The sequence below is a fragment of the Hyperolius riggenbachi genome, chromosome 5, assembly GCF_040937935.1.
Source record: "Hyperolius riggenbachi isolate aHypRig1 chromosome 5, aHypRig1.pri, whole genome shotgun sequence".
NCBI lineage: Eukaryota > Metazoa > Chordata > Amphibia > Anura > Hyperoliidae > Hyperolius > Hyperolius riggenbachi.
Genome location: NC_090650.1, coordinates 203,685,645 through 203,711,807, shown reverse-complemented (window position 1 = coordinate 203,711,807; position 26,163 = coordinate 203,685,645). Strand labels below are relative to the sequence as shown.

The following is a 26,163-nucleotide window of genomic DNA, read 5'->3' as shown; positions in this document are numbered from 1 at the left end:
TCCCCTCTAGATAAAGAACACTGGGGCTAATCTTGCTATATGTCAGTGGGGATTTGATGATGAAGCAAATCACTTATTGTTACAAAATGAACTACCTGCTGTCCGTTGGGTTGGTGGGCCTGAAATAGAGGTAAGTCACATTAACTATTTCCGTCCAGAGGTGACTTTATTTACATTATCTGATTTCCTGTAATATTTGTTTACTTTTGTAGTTAATAGCAATCGCTACTGGAGGACGCATTGTTCCAAGGTTTTGTGAATTAACCTCTGAGAAGCTTGGATATGCTGGCATAGTTAAAGAAATCTCCTTTGGAACAACAAAGGATAAAATGCTTGTGATAGAGCAATGTAAAAATTCAAGAGCAGTTACCATTTTCATCAGAGGAGGAAATAAGATGGTAAGTATGAAGTTCATTATTTATATTCTGGGGAAGAGGTCTGCAGTTGGGGTGCAGGGCATTGATCTTACAAGCACACACTACATATGTTGGTTTTGTAGTATATGAAAGCTAGTACTGCTGGAAACGGTCAGATCTGTGATGTGGACAGCTCAGAGAGGGGAGACATACCTTTTCTTCATCCAATCAGTTATCCTAGGCATAAGCCTATGTGAGGGGATCACGATCGGAGCCTCTCTAGGGGACAGCCGAGTGACACAGCTGTCCCCAGTACAGCATTGCAGTAGATCGCAGCACTACAATGTATATAGACAGCGGTTTTGCTGTCTAACCGTCTGCTAGCGGTGGTCACCGCTGAGAGACTGATGATGAAGCGGGGATGCACGTACGATCCCCTGTAAAACCCAGCCCCAGGACTTGAAGCCTTTCAGCGTTAGGCGGTCCTGGGGCTTCCACCTTCCCGACTCCTATCGCCATTGGTAGGGAAGGGGTTAAAGTGAATGGGAACCTATGTTTTATAAAAAAAAAAAAAATCAGATACTTCAGAGGGAAGTCTCTGGATCCTATAGAGCCTTCCCTCCCCTCTCCCAGTCTCTGTTGTAGCGCTGGCTCCCCCGTAGCAGCATTCAATCAGTTTGGTCAAATGCTGCTGTTTCTGCCGCCGGACGTAGTCTTTGGAAGTCTTCGAGAGCCAGAGTCCTCCCGAAAACGGGCCGATCCGTACTGCTCATGGGCGAGCGCGCGTGCTCTCTCGCACGCGTGCGCAATATGGAGCCACCTGTCTTCGGGAGGACTCTGCTCCCGAAGGCTTCCAAAGTCCCCCGCGGTGGGGGATTTGAACGAAGGAGCTGCCACCTGAATGAGAGCATCAGGAGAAGAGGGAAGGTTCTATGGGAACCAAAGCATTCTCACTCCTAAAGTAAGTTTCTGGCTTGAAATCGCACATCATTAATTTATAGGACAACTGAAGTGCAAGGGATATGGAGGCTGCCATTTTTATTTTTAACTACTCTACGACTGCTCCACGTCAATGGGCGTCGCCGTGGCGGCAGCCCTAGGACCGCCTAACGCCAATTGGCGTCAGGCCCTGGGGGCGGGTGTGGGTGGGGGGGGCATTTAACTCGTGTGCTTTGTTAAGCTTGGCCCAAAGCTGCAGTGGCCAGTTAAAGGATACCCCAACTGAACTGTGACATAATGAGATAGACATGTGTATGTACAGTGCCTAGCACACAAATAACTATGCAGTGTTCCTTTTTTTCTTTCTCTGCCTGAAATAGTTAAATATAAGGTATGCAAGTGGCTGACTCAGTCCTGACTCAGACAGGAAGTGACTACAGTGTGACCCTCACTGATAAGAAATTCCAACTATAAAACACTTTCCTAGCAGAAAATGGCTTCTGAGAGCAAGAAAGAGGTATAAAAGAGGAATTTCTTGTCAGTGAGGGTCACACTGTAGTCACTTCCTGTCTGAGTCAGGACTGAGTCAGCCACTTACATACCTGATATTTAACTCTTTCAGGCAGGGAAAGAAAAAAAGGAACACCGCATAGTTATTTGTGTGCTAGGCACTGTACATACACATGTCTATCTCATTATGTCAAATTTCAGTTTGGGTATCCTTTAAGTAAAAAAGAGCCTGGTCTTTAGGGGGGTATAACACTGCGGTCCTCAAGTGCTTAAGCAACACCAGTTGCCTGGCTGTCCTGCTGATCCTGTGCCTCTAATAATTTTAGCCTTAGACCCTGAACCAGCATATGCAGATCAGGTGTTTCTGATATTCTTGTCATATCTGACAAGATTAGTTGTATGCTTGTTTTTGGTGTGATTCAGACAGTACTGCACCCAAATAGACCAGCGGGGCTGCCAGGCAACTGGTATTGTTTAAAAGGAAATGAATTTGGCAGCCTCCATATTCTTCACTTCAGTTGTCCTTTAAAGAGTAACTGTTAGGCAAAAAAAGCAAATTTCAATCTCTGTTCTCCTGTGTTTAGAAGGTAGCTAAAAAGGCAATCATGAAGTTAAAAATCTTTCTTTTTAGTTGGCTGAATAGCATTCCTCTGTATTCCTAAGGTCCTAAGGAGGCCGCCAGGCCGCATAGCAGATGGTGCAAAGCATTCTGGGGCTGCTTCTTCTGCCTACTGGCCTCCCTGGTCCTCCCATTCATTTCCCTATCCCGCCCTAATTCTTTACTGCAGCCTGATTGGCTGCCGTCTCTCCCTCCCGGTTTCCCCTCCAACCCTTCTGTGCATCAAGGTTTCCGTAGGTGAACCTGCGGAAGGATCCCCCGCAGAAGCGGGCTCCCATGTCTGCCCGATCCCCCGCAGAAGCAGGCTCCCATGTCTGCCTGACCCCCCCCCCCTCCCGCAGAAGCAGGCTCCCATGTCTGCCTGACCCCCCCCCCCTCCCGCAGAAGCAGGCTCCCATGTCTGCCTGACCCCCCCTCCCGCAGAAGCAGGCTCCCATGTCTGCCTGACACCCCCCCCCCCCGCAGAAGCAGGCTCCCATGTCTGCCTGACCCCCCCCCTCCCGCAGAAGCTGGCTCCCATGTCTGCCTGACCCCCCCCCCCCCCCCCCCCCCCCTCCCGCAGAAGCTGGCTCCCATGTCTGCCTTGCCTGACCCCCCCCCCCCCTCCCGCAGAAGCAGGCTCCCATGTCTGCCTGACCTCCCGCAGAAGCAGGCTTCCATGTCTGCCTGACCTCCCGCAGAAGCAGGCTTCCATGTCTGCCTGACCTCCCGCAGGAGCAGGCTTCCATGTCTGCCTGACCTCCCTCCCGCAGAAGCAGGCTTCCATGTCTGCCTGACCTCCCTCCCGCAGAAGCAGGCTTCCATGTCTGCCTGACCTCCCTCCCGCAGAAGCAGGCTTCCATGTCTGCCTGACCTCCCTCCCGCAGAAGCAGGCTTCCATGTCTGCCTGACCTCCCTCCCGCAGAAGCAGGCTTCCATGTCTGCCTGACCTCCCTCCCGCAGAAGCAGGCTTCCATGTCTGCCTGACCTCCCTCCCGCAGAAGCAGGCTTCCATGTCTGCCTGACCTCCCTCCCGCAGAGGCAGGCTTCCATGTCTGCCTGACCTCCCTCCCGCAGAGGCAGGCTTCCATGTCTGCCTGACCTCCCTCCCGCAGAGGCAGGCTTCCATGTCTGCCTGACCTCCCTCCCGCAGAGGCAGGCTTCCATGTCTGCCTGACCTCCCTCCCGTAGAGGCAGGCTTCCATGTCTGCCTGACCCCCCCCTGGTCGTGGTCGACAGTGAGTGCGTCTCTCTCTCTCTCTCCCTCTCCCTCCCCTGCTCTGTGCATCACCATGCAATCTCTCTCTCCTGCTGTGACTCCTCGGCTGCTCTGCGGTGGCGGCGCTGTGTGGACATGTACTCTGCTCCCGCTCTCTCTCTCGGTGCAAGCTTTTTGGAATCAGGCAGACATCCGCACGTTTGAGGGGGGGCTTCGTTTCAGCTATCTGCGCCTGTTTCCTTGGGGGGGTCGGGCAGAAATCGGAGCCTGTTTCTGAGGGGGAGGGCAGACATGGAAGCCTGTTTCTGGGGGGGGGGGGGGGGGGGAGGGTCGTTATAGCCATATGCACCTGTTTCTTTGGGGCGGGGGGGCAGACAGACATCCACACATGTTTGGAGGGGGGGGGGGGGTACGTTATAGACATCTGTGCCTGGTGGGAGTGTCTGAGGGCTGGGAGTTGGGAGGGCTAATGCATACTAAATCAGGGGGAAGAGTGGAAGCAGGGAAAGGGAGGATATTACATCACGATTGGCTTCAGACACAGACAGACAAAGATTTCCCCAGTGGTTGTTTAGCGATTAGCTGTTTTAATTCTGATCGGTCCTTTCAATTTTCATTTTTTTACTGTGTGCAGTAATGTAAAAAAGGTAGCAAATTTGCTCTGTAGGTTTTCACGAGCGATTATGCCAGCGTTTATATACTTTGCAGAAACACTAATCGCTAATGCTCAAAAATGCTGCATGTCCTGAGTTTTGCGATTTGGTAATTGCAATCGCTCAAGTGGAATTTGGCCCATTCATTAACATTAGCTGAGCGTTTAAGGAAATCGCTAATGGTTTGAATCGCTCCCTAAACGCTCAGAAAATTGCTCTAGTGGGTTCCAGCCCCAAAAGGGTTTTTTGTTTTTTGTTTTGTTTTTTTCTTTAGCTGTATCTGTTTTTATTTTCCATTTTTAGATCATTGAAGAAGCAAAACGGTCCCTTCATGATGCTTTGTGTGTGATTCGTAATTTGGTACGTGACAATCGTATAGTTTATGGAGGCGGAGCAGCAGAGATATCATGTGCTTTAGCAGTTAACCTAGCTGCTGATAAGGTAAGGGCGCTTAATTCTTTCAAACAATTGTAGAACACTAGCTCTGTAAATATCATCCCAATGATGACCAATATTTATTCAGTATTTCCAGCTCTTTTTAAAATGATGAGAAACTTCTAGGAAGTATTATTTTCTGGGCACTTATAGGTACGCTCTAATGTGCCTGATACTTATTTTGGGGGCAGGGGCAATTACATTTATGCATGCTTACCAGACCAAAAAGAGCTGTGGAAGTGGCTGTTCACCCCAAAATCTGTACTGCCCAATGACACCATGGCCCATGTAGTAGTCAGTACATGCTTCCAAACCCCCCCCCCCCCCCCCCCCCCCCCCCTTCACGTTGGTGTAGAGGGCAGGACAAAAGTACTGGAGCAGCGTGCCTTGTGTTCAAGATGCAGGGGACAGAGAGGGTAATGAAACGACCACTCAACACTTAGTGGTCCTGAACTCTTGCACAGGTCGGAGGGAAGACATAGAGAGATGCACCCTGTATGTATTTAGAGAGTTTAGCTTGTTTAATTACCGCTCATTTGTGTCTAATCACAAGTTGTAATTATCTCCCCTGTCACATGACTGCCAGGGCAGAGATGACAGATAAGCTCATTTGAAAGCACAGGATGTTAACAATGTCTGCTTCCATGAATCAGGAATTGGAAACACTGCAGATTTATCAGGCTTTGTATCAGCTGTAACAAAGACATGTTTTTGTTTAGGATATTATGCTGTTATGTATCTTTTAGAGCAGAGAGGACATTCTTAGTTCAGGTCCACCTAAATAGGTAGGTGATGCTTCAGACACAGCGTTACTGTTCTGAAAGCTTCTGACGAGCGAACAATCGCACTTTACATTTTGTTTTGTTTCTAGCCCTGTGCACTCAGATTATTGTATCTGTGGAAAGAGTTGTATTGAGCTCTTCACTTATGTTATCCCGAGAGCAGTGGGGCTTTGTTAGTTGTACCAGAATAATACCCTGTTCTAAACAGTACTAGAGTTTAGATGATTATTAGGAATTTGGCCACAAGACTATTCCAGAAATGAAACCACAAGTGTCCATTTGTGCTGTATACTCCAACCCCCACACCGCCAAGGACCAAAGCCTTTTTTTTCCCCCTATTTGTTTTTTACTTCCTGATCAGTGATTGGCTTACAGTAATCAGGCAGTCGGGAGCCAACGAAAACAGCTTCTACCCAATGCACGTAACTCCGCTGCCTTTACAGTGGAGATCTGTGCTGGCAGAGGATGCGCTTATTGCATTCCATGCTCGTGAGCCCCCGGCTTTAAAACTACGCTTAGGCAGCCACAAGTGAGGTGTAGTTTTCACTATCTGTGGACCCAAAGCAGTTAATTTACTATGGGGTAGACCTAAAATGCTTAAAGGCCTGTTCATGCATTAGACATAAAAATTTTGCATTAGGAAACATTCAAAGCGGTAGGAAGTCCATAGAGATAATTGGATTAAAAAAATATGTTAAATCTGTCATTTTCAATTTCCTCAATTCAATACATGACATTTTTTTTTTTTTAATTTGTGAAAAGCCTCTAAAGTTCTGGTCAGAGCATATTAACACAGGGCATGGCATGCATTTTAGACTGAACACATGGGCTTTCGGAATGCCCTGTAGCAAATTTGGCAAGCCACGGCTGAATGGGCAGCTGCCAAGCTGGTGGTGGCCCTCTGCAACATAGATGGGGTGGCCAGAACTTTGGAACACTTTGGATGAAAATGGCTGTGGCAGAGTTTCAAAACCGTAACGCTTTACAGGCGAGTAGGTGAGTTACTGGCGCTAGCACCTGTTGATTCTAGTAGAGCTTTAAACAAGCTTTACATTTAAAGTTTTAAAACTTACAACCTAGGTCCTTTTTAATCTTTTTAGTTAAAATGATCATATTAGTTTTATTCTGTGTTACAGATGAAATTTGAATTTTATGTCCTAAGAGCTAAATGAAAATTTGAGAAGTACTTAAAGGGAAGGTTCACGCAGGAGCTGTAAAAAATAGAAATCCAAATCCACTTACCTGGGGCTTCCTCCAGCCCGTGGCAGGCAGGAGGTGCCCTCGGCGCCGCTCCGCAGGCTCCCGGTGGTCTCCGGTGGCGATCCTGGCCAGGCCGGCTGCCAGGTCGGGCTGCTTCTGCGCTCCAAGTTGCGTGTCACTTGTGCGCGCTGACGTCATCGGACGTCAGAACTTCTGCGCCTGCGCAGTACAGCCCGGAGGACGTCCGATGACGTCAGCGCGCACAAGTGACACGCAACTTGGAGCGCAGAAGCAGCCCGACCTGGCAACCGGCCTGGCCAGGTCGGGATCGCCACCGGAGACCACCGGGAGCCTGCGGAGCGGCGCCTAGGGCACCTCCTGCCTGCCACGGGCTGGAGGAAGCCCCAGGTAAGTGGATTTGGATTTCTATTTTTTACAGCTCCTGCGTAAACCTTCCCTTTAAGAATGGAAATAAGTCTTGTAGCTTTGAGGGTAAATTGTTAAAGTGACACTTGAGGCAGAAAAAAAAAAATTACTCACCTGGGGCTTCTACCAGCCCCCTGCAGCCATCCTTTACCCACTTACTCTTGCTCGGATCCTCCTGCCCCCCTGCCAGCTACTTTCATTTTTGGCGACAGGCCTGGCCACGTGTCTACTTCTATGCATTCCTGTCCGCAATAGCGCCCTCTATCCTGCTATTGCAGATAGGAACACGAAGAAGCAGACGCGTGGCCAGGCCTGTCGCCGAAAACGAAAGTAGCTGCCAGCGGGGGACAGAAGGATCCGATCAAGACTGCGAGGGCACAGGATGGCTGCAGGGGGGCTGGTAGAATCATCAGGTGAGTAAAGCTCCATTTAAACCTAAACTTAGAAGGATATGGCTTTTTCCTTTTAAAATAATACCAATTGCCCAACTCTCCTGCTGATCCTGTGTCTCTAATACTTTTAGCCACAGCCCTTCAAGGAGCATGCAGATCAGGTGCTCTGACTGAAGTCAGACTGGAATAGCTGCATGCTTTTTTCAGGTGTGTGATTCAGCCACCACTGCAGCCAATGAGATCAGCAGGACAGCCAGGCATTGGGTATTGATTAAAAGGAAACATCCATTTCCCTCTCAGTTAAGGATCCCTTTAAGTATCCCTTTAAGGCCTAGAAGGGAGAATCATTAATTTCTAACTTTCTTCTTTGAAGTGTCCATCACTGGAGCAGTATGCAATGCGTGCTTTTGCTGATGCTCTGGAAACCACTCCTATGTCTCTTGCTGAGAACAGTGGCATGAGCCCTATACAGACTATGACTGAAGTGCGAGCTAAGCAAGTGAAGGATAACAACCCTGCTCTCGGTATTGATTGTCTTCATAAAGGCACAAATGGTAAGTCCTCTGTATTTGTTTACAGAAAAACATTTTTTTTGTAAAATTACATATGTTTCTGTTTTCGGTTACATTTAATGTTTCTGTTTTTAAAAGAAAACAAGCAATTCATAATTCCAGTGGTGACAACACCATAAGGGTACCATAAAACACAAAACCATTCATGAAATTGCAGCATTATACTATAAAGTACCGCTGTAGTGATGTTGCCAGAGGAAAGGCATACTATAGGCACTCAAATATATGCGAATTAAAGAATTAACTAGGCTCCTCATGTTCACCTGAGAACAGTTAAAGGAATACTGTAGGGGGTCGGGGGAAAATGAGTTGAAGTTACCCGGGGCTTCTAATGGTCCCCCGCAGACATCCTGTGCCCGCGCAGCCACACACCGATGCTCCGGCCCCGCCTCCGGTTCACTTCTGGAATTTCCGACTTTAAAGTCTGAAAACCACTGCGCCTGCGTTTCCGTGTCCTCACTCCCGCTGATGGCACCAGGATCGTACAGCGCAGGCCCAGTATGGTCTGTGCCGTGCGCTCCTGGTGACATCAGGGGAAGCGAGGACACGGCAACGCAGGCGCAGTGGTTTTCAGACTTTAAAGTCTGAAATTCCAGAAGTGAAGCGGAGGCGGGGCCGGAGCATTAGGGAGTGGCTGCCCGGGCACAGGATGTCTGCGGGGGACCATTAGAAGCCCCGGGTAACTTCAACTCATTTTCCCCCGACCAGTCCCCCCCCCTCCTACAGTATCCCTTTAACCATGGTTGACTAGAATACTGTGCATTGCGGACACTAGTGTCTACAGATAGCCAGGGTAAGGAGCGCTTTGCTGTGCATACTATGCCACTCTGCATTGACCCACATCATAAACATGTAATGAGGGCATACATAGGCTTAACAAAAATGTATTTATATTTAAAGGACAACTGGATTGAGAAGAATATGGAGGCTACCATTTATTTATTTTTTTAAGCAATACCAGTTGCCTGGCAGCCCTGCTGGTCTATTTGGCTGCAGTAGTGTCTGAATCTCACCAAAAACAAGCATGCAGCTAATCCAGTCAAATCTGACAGTGTAAAAAATCCCTGATATGCTGCTTGCTTGCTCAGTGTCTATGGCTGAATGTATTCGAGGCAAAGGATTAGCAGGACTGCCAGGCAAGTAGTATGGTTTACAAGGAGATAAATATAGCAGCCTCCATATCCCTCTCATTACTGTTGTCCTTTAAGTATGCATAGTGACAAAAAGTAAGTATGCATGTATTGTGTATATAAAATACAAAAGTCGTCTAAACGACAGACAGGGCTGGATGAGCAAACACTCTTTAATGTATAGGCAGTGGATGACTGGTGCTTCAAGGACCACTATCGCGAAAAAGGTAGGCAGTTAAAATCTGACAGAACCGACAGGTTTTGGGCCAGTCCATCTCCTCATGGGGCATTCTCTGGGTTTTCTTTGTTTTCAACAGCATTTCCTGAACAGCAGTTTAACTGCCAAAATAGTAGGTTACCAGCCAGCCTCCCTACTCACTTGCACACTATTTTGTCAATTAGACTTTGCAACTGCTGTTCAGGAAATGCTGTTGAAAACCCTGAGAATCCCCCAGGAAGAGTTGGCCCAAACCAGTCGGTTCTGTCAGATTTTAACTGCCTACTTTTCTTCACGATGGTGATCCTTTCAGCTGTGTGTTTAGTCAACAGTAATAACAGCAGCAAAGAGAGGACAAAGGTTTCACTGCAACATGTGAGCTGTGTGGCAAAAACTTTTTATCCCATCCCCATGCCAAACCTTCATTGCCATGTCAATGGTACAAAAATGCCAGGTGTTTATAGCACAGTGTGGTGAGAGCTGGGTGATTTGTGCGGTGGTAAGCGGAGCAGCTGATGGTTGTTTAACGTCTGCAGGACGTTTGTTCACAGCTGGGCAGTGCCGCTGTGAATGGTCCTGGCTCACTGTGTTGGACACACGTGGCATTTTTGTACCATTTACCTGGAAATGAAGGTTTGATGTGGAATGAAAAGTTTCTGCTACGCAGTTCACACGCTGCAGTGCTGCCTTTGGCTCCCTGCACACTGCAAATCCGTTTTCCGATGCAGTTTTCGATTTTCAATTCCGATTTTCCCTGAATACATTCAACAGAAACGGATCAAAAAACGCAGCATGCAGTAAAGATTAAAAATCTGAATCGGATGTAAAACCCGATTTAAAAAGCAGAATTGTGTTCAGGGAGCCTTTGGTCTTTCTTTGTTGGAATTGTAATACAGCAAAATAAAGGCTTATAAAGTTTTCAAATCCAGCAAATAGACAGCTAAAATTACAGATCCAAAGCACTTTACACCAATTTTGTAGTGAATTATTTCTTCTAGCCATTTAGAAGGGATGAACAGAATTCATCAGACTGCTTCAAGTACAGAGGAAAAAATAAGCCAGTCACATTTTGGCTCATGCCTCTTCAGCTTTGTACAATATAGCATTTAGTTGACTTGCTTTTATAGCAGAGCAAGTAGGTCTGTCGCTAATTATCGCACTGCCAGGCTTTGTTCAGTGAGAGACCTGTTGCTGAGGTATCGGTGGTTAATAAAATATTTCTTCTGACGAAACAAACACTGATGAATTGGTACAGAGCTTTTACGGAGTACCTAGTTATGTCAGAACTACAGGGATTTTGAAAGAGACTCGAGGCTCTGTTCCCACTTGGAGCAGATGCAAAACAGCAGGGTTAGCGAATTTCACACCGCTCTCTGGTCCCGACACTGCTGACTCCCCTGCTCTGTCCTGAAACTCGCAGACCAGAGGCTGGCAGGAGCAATGAGGCCCCCCCCCATTGGATTACAATAGACTAATTCTCCCTAGCAGCGAGAATTTTCATTGGTCCACCATGAACCAATTAGAATCCTCTCTGTTGCAGAGGATTCCCATTGGTCTTTTACAATCCAATAGGAATCGTCATGCTTCTGCTTGCCACCAATCTGTTTACCGGTTTTAGCAGAGGATTCCTCAACGAAACCGGGGGACACTTATCGAAAACTGCGATGGATGTGGCGACCAGCCTAGTGAGAACTATACGTTCTTATAGGCTTTAATTGCGTCTGTGCAACCAGCGTTTTTATTCAGTTAAATTAGTGCGGTGTTTTATGGATGGTTAATTCTTACTCTGATCACAGGTAAGGAGCCACTGAAACTGGCATCTGATCTGTGCACGGACCTGTCTTTAGGGTATATGGCATACTATACCCTAAAGACAGCTCCGTGCACAGATCAGGTGCCAGTTTCAGTGGCTCCTTACCTGTGATCAGAGTAAGACTTACAGGAATCTTGAAGCAATATATGGAGGCTTCTATATGTATTTCCTTTTAAACAATACCAGTTGTCTGGTAGTCTGTCACCCCCAGCCTAGAAGCCTATGCAGAGCGGTGCAGAGAGCACTTTCATATGTCTCTTCTGGACACTGGACCGCCTCTCTTCTTTGGTGTACCTACCGAACAAACTTTGTAACACCGACACCCTGTTCTGGGGCCCGATCACATATTACATGCAGTCTGGTCCCAGAAGATGGTGTCAGCATTGTAGCACTGCTTTGTGATGGAAGAGTCTCTTCCACTTCTCTTCTTCCACCACCGAGCAGTGCTGCAATGCTGACACCATCCTCTGGGTCCCAATTACATCATATTATGTGAGACCTAGAACAGGATGTTAGTGTTACAGCATTCGCTTGGTGGAGGGAGAGCCGATCCAGCGTCTGGAACAGGTGATTATGAACGCTACCTGCGCCCACTCCGCATAGGTTGCGTTAGGCAGCCCAAGTTCAGTTGGCTGACACTGCCCTGCCCAGTTATCTGATGCCAGATAACTCTAGTGGGGCTGTTAAAAGGAGATAAATATGGCAGGCACTTTATCTCTCTCGGTTCAGGTGTATTTTTAAAGAGACTATAATAATAATAATAATTAATAAAAAAAAAACTTGGGGAATACTTAACTCAGGAGGATAAAGCCTCAGGGTCCCAGTGAGGTTTCTCCCTCCCCTGTAGCTTCAGGGGGAATCCAGCGCTGGCTCCTCTGAATCCTCCCCGACAAGCTTGACGAGGCTTGATGTATTTACTTTGCCAGGATCCGGTACAGTAGCTGCTCTTTGTTCAGGCGTATCCGCTCTACAGCACAGGCGCAAAAAGACTCGCACCTGCGCAGTGGAGCGGATCTATTAGGTTCGGCTATCTCCGCCTTAACCCAAAGGAAGAGCGGTTAGTGCGCCTGCGCAGGATCGAGGTAGGTAAATATCTTCCTCGCCGCGATTTGGTGAGTCCCAGCAAAGGGACAGAGGAGGATGGGAGCAGCCTCCTTAAGATCCAGAGGCTTCCCCCTCCCGAGGCATGTACTTCCAGGGGCCCTTTATTCCCAACAGATTTTTAACCCCTTTTGTACCAGCAGTCTCTGCCCCCTTAAGGATCAGAGACTGCTGGTATGGTAAATCGCCGTCTCCCCACGAATTGCCGCATATACATGCCGCTCTCATGGGTCACAACGCTGCCCCATCGCAGCAAACTCTTCTTTCTGCCGTCTCTATGATGGCAGAGTGCTGACAGCCAGTCAGGAGCTGCTTTCATTGGCTCCTGACGCTATCAATGTAAGCCAATGTGATTGGTTCACAATGATCATGCAGTCAGGAGCCAATGAAAGAGGTCTGCCGTCTTATAGATGGCAGAGTGTGCGAGTTGCGGAATTGCAGAACGCACAATTCAGTGCGACGTTGAATCTACGTCCAATCAGAGACACAGCACCACCTGCTGGACATAGATTCGTACTGCATCAGTCCATAACCAGTTAAAGTGAACCAGAGACAAAGCACCCTTATGTATTTTACCATATATATCAGTAGGAACATTAGAGAAAACCCTGCTCTACCTTGCTCTTTCATTCTTCACTGTTCAGCTTGCTTCTTATCAGCCCTGATAAAATCCCAGACTGAGCATTCAGTCTGGCTTTGCTCAGGAATCATTTATAGCTGAGTCTGTGTTCTGTGATGTCTTTTCAAGCACAAGCCTGCCCCCTTGAGGCTCTGTTTAGGAATCATTATAGCTGAGTAAATATAGCAAAGCAAGACTGAATGCTCAGTCGGGTACTTTATCAGGGCTGATAAGAAGCAAGCTGAACAGTGAAGAATGAAACAGAGCAGGGTAGGTATTTTCTCTGTTCCCACTAATATATGTTAAAATACATGAGGGTGCTTCGTCTCAGGTTCACGTTAAGTAGTTTTTTAGAAAAAAAGGTGGTGCTTTGTGGGAAATGTTATACTGATTCTATGTAAATGTATGCGCTGCTTGGAAATGTACAAATAAACTGTAGCCGCAGATAATTGCTTAGTCCAGTTGCAAGCTGAATAAACTTGCATGACATTAGCATCTTTTCAGAATTAATAGCATATCATTTAACCTTTCTTGTAGGAAATACGGTACGTGCAACAAGATCTGGTCATGTAGATATAGTGTGTATATATAAACATTTCTGTGTAAGGCTTTTCCTAATGTAATATCATTCTTTTCTCCTTAGACATGAAGCAGCAGCATGTTATAGAAACACTGATTGGCAAGAAGCAGCAGATCTCTTTGGCTACACAGGTGGTAAAAATGATTCTAAAGATAGATGACATTCGCCGCCCTGGAGAAATAGAAGAGTGACAAGCTTGTTATGCCTACCTTTATCAGAAATACCAAGTTCTTGTATTTATCATTGCCACTGTTTGTGCAGTAAAGCTTTGTTTCTCACTCCATATGTTTCCTTTAATAAATTAACACATTTTCTTTGGAGAAGTGTTTTTTCCCCCTTGTGTCTGTTTTAAAAAGGTGGCTATGTGGTAATTGTATTCAGTGTATTCAGATAAGTATAAAGCTGCCCATTAATGGTACAATTACAATGCATTCAGTACAGTTGGTTGCCTGATCAGTTTATCAATTATTCCATTGATCTAAATTTTGGATCGGTTCTTTGAACAGATTGCTTATCATTTTCCCCTCTGGTGATAGGCCCGAACAATCGCTTCCGATCGATTGGATGATTGATCGTTAGAGAAATTTAGTGGAGTTAAAGGTGGAGTTACTGGACACCTTTAAAGAGGCACTTATGTCACACACAAAAATGAGCTAATCGGTGCCCTCGCCGTGTGTCTCCGATCCTCCCGTCCCCGCCGGCGACCACTAACTGTTTCGCCGTCAGGACCTGACAGGCATGGGAACGCGAGTGATTCTTCGCGTTCCCAGCCAAAATATCGCCCCCTATGCTGCTATTGCGGCCTCATTTTAGTGACTTAAGGTTCACTTTAAAGAGAAACTGTAACCAAGAATTTAACTTCATCCGAATGAGCAGCTAATACCCCGTTTACCATGAGAAATGTTCCTTTTTTCAAACTGATCAGGGGGCTCTGTATAGCTGATGTTGTGGTGAAACCCCTCCCACAGTGTGATGTTGGCGCCTCACAGCTCTGATGTCCTGACATCACACTGCGGGAGCCTTGTTGCATTGTTTCCAACTGCCAAAAATGCAACCAGCATCTCTTTCCTGTGACATCACTGCCAACAGTAAGGAGTTCATTGGGCAAGTCTCCCTAACACTGCTACTGCCTACTGAGTGCGCTCTAGTGGCTGCCTCGCAAGCGCTTTGAGTCCGACAGGAGAAAGGCGCTATACAAAAATAGGAATTATTATTAACAGTAAAAATGTCACCATGTGATAAATGTTAGAATGTAAATCCGGGAGAGGAAAGATTTTACAATGAGCAAACACTGACTAAATTTATACATAATTATTGTAAAAATTAAGCACTTTTTTTTTTTTTTTTTATTACATTATTTTCACTGGAGTTCCTCTTTTAAAGGGACCCTGAGCAGTGGATCAAAATTAAATTGGTACTTACCTGGAGCTTCCTCCAGCCCACCGTAGGCTGCAAGGTCCACCCCGGCATCCTCCTGGCTCCTCTCCAGATCCCGCTGGCGGCTTCTTTACCGGCAACTTTCGGGCATCGTGTTGGCCCAACGCTTCCTGGGCCGGAACGCTCCACGTCATTACGCTGGAGTGACAGTCCTATGGTTTTCTACAAATTTCAAAAATCACTGCGCTTCTGGAATTTTAACAGTTAAATATCTACTAGCGTGGTGCGCACTTAAATATCCGATGCAAGATGAACCTAAAAGAAAACCCAAACAAAGCAGCGCTCCAGATCTCAAAAGTCGGCAGTCAAACCTGATAAATGTCCATTCAAAATGAATAGAAGTCCCTTTATCACAATGGATCACCAGGATTGTTCTTGTAAGGACTCCGCTTAAGATCAACACGACATGTAGATAAAAAACACAAAAAGGGCATATAGTGTGAACTCCGTTTAGAACCTCAGTATTGACCACCACCGTTAGTCTATACCAATGACCGTGACAGTTTAAACCAGGGGTCTCAAACTCAATTTACCCGAGGGCCGCAGGAGGCAAAGTCAGGATGAGGCTGGGCCGCATAAGGGAGTTCACGTGTCCCCGCCACCAAACGAGGGCTGCAGAGCCCCCAAATTGCCCCGGGGGGCAATCCGCCGGCATTTCCTGGAAGGGGCAGAGCTTTCAGCTTCAGCTCTGCCCCTCCTGACGTCAATCGCGGCGGATCGCCGCCTCTGCCCGCCCCTCTCTTCCTTCACAGAGAGGGGCGGGGGAGAGGCGGCGATCCATTCGGCGATTGACGTCAGGAGGGGCAGAGCTACAGCTGGAAGCTCTGCCCCTCAGCGCAGTCGTGGATGTTTGCGCGGGGGATTTGGGGTTCTGCAGCACTTGTTTAGCGGCGGGGATGCGGCGGATTACTTGGGAGCACTGAAGCGAACTATAAGGTAAAATGGGCAAATATAGTTCGCTTCCGTGTCGCTTTTGCCGGCAGGCAGGGCCGGTTTAAGCAACAATGGGGCCCCAGAGCAAAATAAACCTGCCCTCCCCCCCCCCACACACACACACACACAGATACCGTGAAACAAAAATCGGCATTAAGGGACCTTTTTTTGCAGCTGGTATAGTTAGGGTGTGAAGCCCCAATCAGGAAATGTATTGCTCTTTCTTTTGATACATGTAAAATTACACTACCGTTAGGCTTGCTACTAAAAGTGACATTTACCGCATTTAAAAGTATACTATTTTCCTTCGAAACTTTAAAATCGATTTTCTCAAAAACTAGAAGGTCTTTTTGAAAAATTGTTTTTTCCTCTTATTCCTAATGATCTCCTTAACATATCCTGCAAATTTAGGGTTTCTAGCATTTGATGTGGATTTGCTATTAACCATTAAAGTCTGCGGGTTTTTAAATGTGTATTTTTTTCCTTTGCAATTTTAAAATCGATTTTCTCAAAAACTATAAGGCCGATTTGAAATTTTTTTTTCCTCTTGTAGCCACTGAGGGCCCCTACAAGCTCTGGGGCCACAAAATATTGTATCGAGGGCCACGAGTTTGAGACCCCTGGTTTAAACCATTACTACCCCACCCGGATGGGCACCTTGACACCCCCCCCCCCTCCGTGTCTGCACTCACCCAGTGGACCTTCTTAGATCTCCGGAGGCCTGATTTACAGCAAACGGGGGTCACTGAACAAGATCCAGGATCCACTTCCCAATCAAATGAACTGCAGGAGTAAAAAAACTCTATAGTGTAAAACTATTTATTTAAAAAAATTAAAAAACCAGAGTGCACTCACACTTTGAAGACTTGATAACAGCGCATTATACAGTGTTGGGTCCCCGGGTGACCACTCCGCTGATTGTCGCCTCAAATCTCCGCGTCCTGAGTGATTACACTGGCACTTCCGTATCAGCCGACAGCGTCCGACGTAGCTCCACCCTACGCGTTTCGTCAGATATCTGACTCATCGGGCTGACGTCAGACGCTCGGCCGGCATATTTATACTCTACCAGGAATTTTGAACAACTTTATTATACCCTTGCGTGTGCGGACAATGACAGACTATCATGCGCATGCATAAATACCGTCGCGCCCTCAGTGACAGAAGATCGTGCACAAGCGCACAAACCATCGCGCTCGTTTCCAAAATATACCCACCCTCTAAGTCACGTCGAAGTAAAAGCGTCCCCGACGATGTGGGGCGTGTTCTATCCACCTACTACTAATCAGGAAGTACCCACTTGCGTTCCACCATCGGATTAGTCTAACCAAATGTAAAATTTGAATTAAAAAGTAATAAAAATATATTAAAAACCGCCATTCTCAGCTACCATCACTCAGAGTGGTCACTTACAAAAATGTACTAATACAATGTTTCTCTACATATACCATCGCGCCCCCTCCCACCAGTTTTAATCATTCCTAATAAAACAATTTGTCAAAATCAACATTAAGGCCATTAGGGGCTAAAGTATCCAAATTAAAGATCCACATCCCTTCTTTTTTGGAAATTTCTCTTACCATATTGAAACCTCTCCATGAGCCTATCACTTTTTCCACTCCATAGAAGGACATTTGGCTTAGGTCACATTGATGTTTTAGTTTAAAGTGCAATGATAAATTGTGCTGTTGAAAACCTTTTCTGATATTATTTATGTGCTCCCCTACTCTTTCTTTTAATGTTCTGGTGGTGCGGCCAACATATTGCAGGCCGCAACTACACCATATTAAATATACCACCCCCTTAGTCGCACACGTAATAAATTGTCTAATTTTGTACTCCCTCCCATTTGTCTTTGCTTGAATACTTACCTTTCTCTCCCCATTGGATTCTCTGCAGCACTTACAGTTCCTACATGAAAAGAAACCTGGGGCCTGCCACCCTACTAATTCCTTCTGTATGGGGGGAGCCACACAACTAGGTGCAATCAGATCTTTCAAGTTAGGCGCTTTTCTGTAAATAAAAGAGGGTCTTTCTGGAAGAACATTCTTCAAAATATGATCACTCTTTAAAGGGAAGGTTCAGGGAGGGTATTGAAAAAATAAAAATCAATTTCCACTTACCTGGGGCTTCCTCCAGCCCGTGGCAGGCAGGAGGTGCCCTCGCCGCCGCTCCTGGTGGCCGACCCGACCTGGCCAGGCCGGCTGCCAGGTCGGGCTCTTCTGCGCTCCAAGGCCCGGCACTTCTGCGTCCCACGCGGGCGCGCTGATGTCATCGGACGTCTTCCGGGCTGTACTGCGCAGGCGCAGAACTACTGCGCCTGCGCAGTACAGCCCGGAGGACGTCCGATTATGTCAGCGCGCCCGCGTGAGACGCAGAAGTGCAAGCCTTGGAGCGCAGAAGAGCCCGATCTGGCAGCTGGCCAGGTCGGGTCGGCCACCGTAGACCACCGGGAGCCTGCGGAGCGGCGGCGAGGGCACCTCCTGCCTGCCACGGGCTGGAGGAAGCCCCAGGTAAGTGGAAATTGATTTTTATTTTTTCAATACCCTCCCTGAACCTTCCCTTTAAAATACCCCAGTGCTTGCTAAGGATATGTTCCATTTTTCTATATTGGGCAGAAAACTCAGAAATAAATACGAAAGGTTTTTGTTCATCCATGGCATTTTTTCTCTCGCCATAGACCAGTTCCTTCCGATCCACTGTAGCTATCTCCAACTGAAGCCTATCCAGCCAATCCTTTTCATATCCCTTCTCCGCCAATCTATTCTTTATAATATCTGACTGTTCAAAAAAAAAACTGGAGCTGTCAGAACAATTCCTTAAAACCCGCATAAATTGTCCCTTTGGGACGCCTTTCAACCAATTTGGGTGATGGCAACTTTGTGTATCAATAAAACCGTTCTGATCTGTCGGTTTAAAAAAAACATTTCAGTTTAAAACCCGTTTGGTCTCTAACGATAGTCCCTCCACACGCTAGTCCCTCCGCTCAGCTGCCGGCCGGTAAGCCTTCCATCCACGATCCATTCTTCGCTTCACATCTCTTTCACTTGGTCCTATTTGGCCCCTACCACTCGGAATTCTGTTTCACTACGGACACTGGCACCCACTTCACACCATTATTCCTCATTTGGTGCACTTCACCTCTACAGGTTGGTTCACTTCCAATCTCGTATTTTCCCTGCCTTTACCCCTTCACTTTTACTCTGCTACTGGCTTGCAGCGGTATGTCTACATTATAGATCATTTATAATACGCGTTCACTTTGTAACCACTGAGCGTTTACAGTGTTATATTTGAGGGCATTATCCATTCAGTGTGATTGTTTTTAACTGGTTTTAATGTTATGGTTTGAATAAAGGCTATTTTTTGTACTTCAATTCCTTGTGGTGCGGTTTTTGCAGGGCCAGCTTCTTTTTTCTTTTTGTCTACATGGTCTCTAACGATATCTAAGTCCAGGAAGTGGATATGAGTTGGACTGCATTCGGCTGTCAGCTGAATATTTGGTCTGATCTGATTAGTCTCCTTAACCTTCCTGGCGGTAACCCCCGAACGTAGTTCGGTGTAAGCCGCGCAGGAGGTTTTCTCAGGCCCTGTTGGGCCGATCTGCGTAATTTTTTTTTTTTTTGCTGAACGCAGCTAGCACTTTGCTAGCTGCGTCAGCACACCGATCGCCGCCGCCCCGCGCCGATTCGTCGCTATCCGCGCTGCCGCAGAGCCCCCCCCCTTAGACCCCTGCGCTGCCTGGCCTATCAGCGCCAGGCAGCGCTAAGGGGTGGATCGGGTCTCCCTTAGACATCACGACGTCGATTATGTCATCCCGCCCTGTCGCCATGGCGACGGGGGAAGCCCTCCAGGAAATCCCGTTCTTTGAACGGGATTTCATGATCGCCTATCGCCGGAGGTGATCGGAGGGGCTGGGGGGATGCCCTAGGCTCGCTACATGATTTAAAAAAAAAAAAAAAAAAAGCAAAAAACCAGCAGCGCTGCCCCCTGGCGGTTTTTAATAGACCGCCAGGAGGGTTAATGAATCTATGAAAACTTGCTTCATCCCCTGCCAAAAAAATCAACAGGTCGTCTATGTACCTTCGCCAAAGCTTAACCTTCTCTCCACCTATTCTTATGGCCTCCTCCTCCCACCGGGCCATATAAATATTTGCCAGATTGGGGGCGAAGGACGACCCCATAGCACATCCATAGACCTGTTTAAAAAAAATCCCCCTTATGCCAAAAATAGTTATTTTTCAAGGCAAATTCTAAAAGTTCCATCAGGAATCTGATGAACAATGTGGGGAGGTCTCCTTCATTTTCCAATAATGACGAGACCGCCTCTATACCCTCATCATGTGGGGTGTTCGTATAGAGGGAGCTAACGTCAGCCGTAGCCATCAAGTTCTCTCCCTCTATATCCAAACCCTCCAAGATTTGTACCGTGTGCTTCGTGTCCAAAAGGACCCGTGGAAGAGTCTTTACCACGGGTTGCAGAATGGAATCTATATATTGACCCAATCGGTGTGTAATAGAATCAACTCCACTCAAAATTGGAAGTCCGGGGGGTTCTTTTTGGAAGTTGATAAATCACTGGGACTCTGGGTGCAGAAGGCACCAGATATCCCACTGTAGACCGATCAACCAAACCATTCAAAAGATCCTCATAAAGCATCAAGGTTAGATCTCATTTGAGTTTAATCGTAGGATCTCCAGTAAGTCTCTTGTATGTGCGTTCATCATAAACCAACCTATTTAACTCTTTAAAATACTGGTCCTTCCTTAATACCATTTCCCCCCCCCCCCCCCCTTATCAGCAGCACAAATTACTAAATCTTTATCTTTAATTAAACTTTCTATAGACTCTTTCTCCTGTTTACATTTTCTTGGTTCAATTTTCCTCAAGTCATCCTATACCCTATCCTTAAAAATTTCTATGGCATTGAGACTTGAGGAATCTTGAGGGTTAAATACTGAAGCATTTCTAAATGACTGTATATGATTCACTCTATTCGTAGGACCTTCCTTCTGGATAAAATATTTCTTCATTTAGTTTTCTAACATACTCTGAACCGTGCTGTCACAATGGCCAGCGTGGTGACGCGGAGCATCCCGGTCCAGGAAGTGTTAGGCCAACACTCGCTGGTAAAGGAGCCGCCAGTGGGACCTGGAGCCAGGAGGACGCCGGGGTATCTCGCGGGTAACTGTGGGCTCAAGGAAGCCCCCGGTAAGTACCAATTTCATTTTAATTCACTGCTCGGGGGCCTTTTTTTTAAGGGTGCGTGCACGCATCCAATTTTGATTGGTTAACGAATATCCAATTTTATCACTTCTATGTTGTATGAGAGTTTTCCTGAACAATGTTTTGAAAGTATTTAAAATTGGTTCTCGTACTACTTGAAAGTGGTAAAATTGGCCAATCAAAATTGGATGTGTGCATGCACCCTAAAGCTTAGTACTCGCTTTGCTAGTGGCACTGGAACATTCTGTTTCATTACTGGAGCTTCTGCTTGTATTAACACAGCATGATATTTATAGCCAGATGTTTTACAGCTATAAGTGCTCAATTTAAAAAAAGAACTGCATATTCAGGGGAATTCTTTATGGTCCAAGTTTTTAAGAAGCCTTCCCATGTCTCCCCTTTAGGTCCCATGTCTTCCCAGAGATAAAAAAAAAAATCTAAAGAATCGATACTTACCCAGGGCTTCCTCCAGCCCCATAAGCACGTGGGAGTCCCTCGCCATCTGCCATTCAGCCGGTATCAGCTCCGGTAACAGGCTCAGTCACGTCAGTCTGGGTCTACTGTGCATTAGGTCCGCGCATGCGCACAAGACCCAGACTGGACCCGACTGAGCCAGTTACCGGGGGTTGGACGGCAGACCATGGGAGGACAGCGAGGGACTCGCACGTGCTTATGGGGCTGGAGGAAGACCTGGGTAAGTATTGATTCTTTAGATTTTTTTGATCTCTGGTACACAAAGTCTGTCAGAGTTCAGTTGTAAGTGTGGGTCATGAGGGTTTTTCATCAACCTGTAATAACACTCTTAGCTGTGTTAGACATGCCTAACGAAGGACTCTTTTGTACAAGACCGACGATTTAGGCGTAATAGACTTATCCTGGCAGATCCTGCTTTTGGCAGATACTGGTTTTTGTCTATTTATTAATAAGTAAGGTGTCCAAGACTGTATTCCAGAAAAGGACCAATGACCCTGCATTCTCAGAAAAGATGCAGCAAGGAGCCTGCGCCTTTAGAGCATCACCAACTAAATGAAGATATGTGTACCAGAGAAGAGCCGTTCAGGAGAATAATACCAACTTAAAGTATTTTATAACTTGTGTTACTGTTTTTGAGATGCAATTGAGGACTTGGAAATATTAGTGCATATTGTGCTCTGAAGGTCTCTCCCAATATTAAAAACAAGTGGGTGGTGTATTCTGAGTCTGCCAGACGTATCTATTTCCTTATTGAGCTTGTCACCTTGGATGGAGAGCCCTCCAAGCACTTTTTTTTTTCAGATGCTGTTATTGTCCAAGGTAAAATGTGGAGAGGTAACTGGGGGATTGCTGACTCTAGATCAGGGGTCTCAAACTCAATTTACCTGGGGGCCGCAGGAGGCAAAGTCAGGATGAGGCTGGGCCGCATAAGGGAATCAATCAATCAGCAGCTCCCGATCCTCCCACCTTTCCCTTGCATTGATTTTTATTTCAAAATCAAATTCACACTGAAGCGAACTATTTTGCCTATTTTACCTTATAGTTCACTTCAATGCTCCCATTACAGGTAATCCGACGTGTCCCCGCCGCAAAACGAGCGCTGCAGAGCCCCCAAATCGTCCGGGGGCAATCCGCCGGCATTTCCTGGAAGGGGCAGAGCTGTCAGCTTCAGCTCTGCCCTTCCTGACGTCAATCGCGGCGCATCGCCGCCTCTCCCCCTTCCTTCACAGGAAGCACTGAAGTGAACTATAAGGAAGCTTTTGCCGGCGCGGGCCACAAAATATTGAATCGAGGGCTGCAAATGGCCCGCGGGCCGCAAGTTTGAGACCCCTGCTCTAGATGTACCCAGTGTTGGTCTATAACTAGTGATTACTTCAGCAGTGAAGTATTGCGTTATATTAGGGGCTGCCAGACATCCAAAACTTTTGTGAAAAAGTATTACTTTGCTTACTCGGTTCAGAAAATGTATTTTACATTTCTGAAAAATTGAGAAAAAGATTGAATCGGGACTTTTTTTTTTTTAGAAATCCATAGTCCACCACTAAATTTTAAATAGAATTTGCATCTTGTAATCATAAAATTAGATATTTGTGGTTCAATTTCTATTATTGCTTTCTCCAGCACAGAGAACATCACTGATAGGCAGAGGACATGGGGACTTTAAGTTCCAAACCTTTAGGGCCCATTCACACTAGAGCGTTCTGCCGCAATTTTGGCAAAATGTTTAAACGCTAGCGCTTTTTTTTTTTTTTTTTTTAAAGCTCTAGTGTAATAAAACCCTATGGACCCTTTCTTACTTGGGCGATTTGCGCAAATCGCCCAAAATTGTGAAATGCAAACGCATAGCCTGCACCATTTTCAGGCGATTTCCCGGCGATCGCCTTTCAGTGCTATAGAAGCGCTAAACGCGATCGCGGAAAAATCGCCATAGTGTTCAGTGATTTTTTTTCCGTGTGAAATCGGGGCAAAAAAAACACTCCAGCAGAAATCACCGGCGTTTTGCAAACGCAAGTGTGAATGGGCCCTTATAGTTGTAGGCAATTAGCTTTTTGTGATGGGTTGGCAGCAAGTGACTGTGACTGCCTTGCCCTACCTGTATATAAACACAAATCAATACAATTCAAGACTACACCTTACAACTGCTAGAGCAGTTTCAGCATTTTCCATAAGCACCAGTTTCCTTAGATACACCACTGGCTACAGGGTCACCATAAGCGGGGTACAAAAGTGAATTTAACCATTTAAAGGGATTCCGAGCTCAAGTAAAAAAAGAAAGTTGTACTCACCCGGGGCTTTTTCCAGCCCAGTGCTGGTCGGGAGGTCCCACGACGGCGTCCTGGCTCCTCTCCTAGTCCCCGCTCCGGAATGGCTGACCGGCCGCAGCCCGGGCGACACTCTGCTGAGTGTCGGGCTGTTCCTTACGCGTATGACGCGGCTGGCGTCACACGCCGGCCGCCTCGCGTCATCACGGCGGCCGGCGTGGCAGTACGGCGCATGCGTGCTTTAATCGCGCATGCGCAGTACTTTCACGCCGGCCGCCGTGATGACGCGAGGCAGCTGGCGTGTGACGTCAGCCGCGTCATACGCGGAAGGAACAGCCCGACACTCAGCAGAGTGTCGCCCGGGCTGCGGCCGGTCAGCCATTCCGGAGCGGGGACTAGGAGAGGAGCCAGGACGCCGTCATGGGACCTCCCGACCAGCACTGGGCTGGAAAAAGCCCCGGGTGAGTACAACTTTCTTTTTTTACTTGAGCTCGGAGTCCCTTTAATGACACCCTAACGTATTAAAACGTCATGCTTTACACTGTTAACAGCAACATGACGTTTTAATACGTCGCACGTGCCCGCTACCGCCGCCGTTTCCACCGGGATCTCGTGCTGAGTGATTGGGGCAGAGGACCGAATGGTCCTCTACCCAATCGCAGTGCCTGGAGTGAATGGACGTGACCGCGAACAGCGGCTACGTCCATTCACAAAAAGAGGAAATTGTTACTTTTCAATAAAGTGTAAAAAAAAATAATAACTTCCTATAACGAAGTGTTCAAAAAGTATATTACACATACAAAATACATACATACACAAGTACATACACATCATTAATAAAATTACACTTCCAACCCCCCCCCCCCCTCCCCCCCCAAAAAAAAACACTTGTAAAAAAATTCAGCTTAAAATAAATAAATAAATAGTTGCCTTATGGACTCAGCTTTTTTAATCTATATTTTATGGGGAAAATTAATTTTAATTTATTACATTGGGGCTGGTAATTATGGCCAGAACAAAAAACAAAACAAAACAGAAAAATAACACCTATATTTCAAAATAATATATTGTCGCCATACATTGTGATAGGGACATAATTTAAATGGTTTAATAATCGGGACAACTGGGCAAATAATATGTGTTCTTTTTATCCACAGGAGAATGTTTAATTTTAAAACTAAAATGGCTAAAACCTGAGAAATAATGATTTTTTTCTTTTTTTTTTTTTTTTCTCAAAACGCATTTAGAATAAAAAAAATTCTTAGCAAAATGTACTACCCACAGAAAGCCTAATTGGTGGCGGAAAAAACGATGTATAGATAATTTTCTTGTGATAAGTAGTAATAAAGTTATTAGGGAATAAAAGGGAGGAGCACTGACAAGTGAAAATTGCTCTGGTCCGTTAGAGTAAAAACCCTTGGGGGTGAACTGGTTAAACTACATAAGGACACTCAAAATAGTATGTTGTTCCTGCCTCGTTAGCTGACATCTGCACCCTTTGATAGTTCATTGAGCCTGCTATTACATATTTTTAATACAAACATCAGCCTTTATAATCCCCAATAATACAAACGGGCTTTATCAACACACTCCTTATATAGAGAGGATTCATTTGTGAAAAGTATAAACCTGTACTTATAATACATTACAACACCAATGTCTGTCTGCTAGGGTGCAATATATTCCTATGCTGATTATCAGAAGGCGAGTTAGGAAATTAATTCTTGCAGAACATGTAAACTAATCTGTCATAACAGAGAAAATTCAATAAAATGAAGATGTTATGAAAATTGTGCTTGTTTCTTGTAAGGTTGCTGTGGAGCTATTGAGAAAAGCAATATTCAAATATATTGAGTAAATGATCAAGGCTACTTTTAACAAAGGACAATATTGGAGGATTGCAGAAAAAGGCATTACATCAAACTACTTAACACACTATTGAACAAATAACATTCAACAACTGCATAACAAGGAAGCACTTAAATGAGTACTGTAGGGGGGCCTTAGGGAAAAAGTTGAACTTACCTGGGGCTTCTAATGGTCCCGGCAGACGTTCTGTGCCCGTGAGCCACTCGATCTCTGCCGCTAGTTACTTCCAGAATTTGCCACTGCGTCTGCGCGGCCTTCTCCTTGCTGGCGTCACGGAAGCAGCCTGCGCAGTATGCTCCCGGGGCAGTCAGCGGGAGTGAAGAGAAGGTCACGCAGGCGCAGTGGTTTTGGGACTTTAAAGTCGCAAATTCCGGAAGTAACCAGCGGCAGAGATCGTAGCATTGGTGAGTGGCTGCACGG

The 26,163-nt window shown here is 46.3% G+C and overlaps 1 protein-coding gene and 1 long non-coding RNA gene across 3 annotated transcripts in view; one reads left to right on the top strand and one right to left on the bottom strand.

Annotated features, from left to right (window-relative positions):
• Positions 1-13,865, top strand: part of CCT5 (chaperonin containing TCP1 subunit 5) — a 30,805-nt gene extending 16,940 nt beyond the window's left edge. For both annotated transcript variants that reach the window (XM_068236592.1, XM_068236593.1), the window contains exons 7-11: positions 11-130; positions 213-398; positions 4,579-4,716; positions 7,884-8,064; positions 13,606-13,865. In XM_068236592.1, the coding sequence (XP_068092693.1) occupies positions 11-130; positions 213-398; positions 4,579-4,716; positions 7,884-8,064; positions 13,606-13,733 (753 nt within the window). In that variant the 3' untranslated portion in view covers positions 13,734-13,865. The remainder of the gene's footprint in view (positions 1-10; positions 131-212; positions 399-4,578; positions 4,717-7,883; positions 8,065-13,605) is intronic.
• The window catches only part of LOC137518559 (uncharacterized), a 47,731-nt gene that overhangs the window by 9,203 nt on the left and 12,365 nt on the right, over positions 1-26,163 (bottom strand). The gene's annotated exons all lie outside the window — the stretch shown is intronic.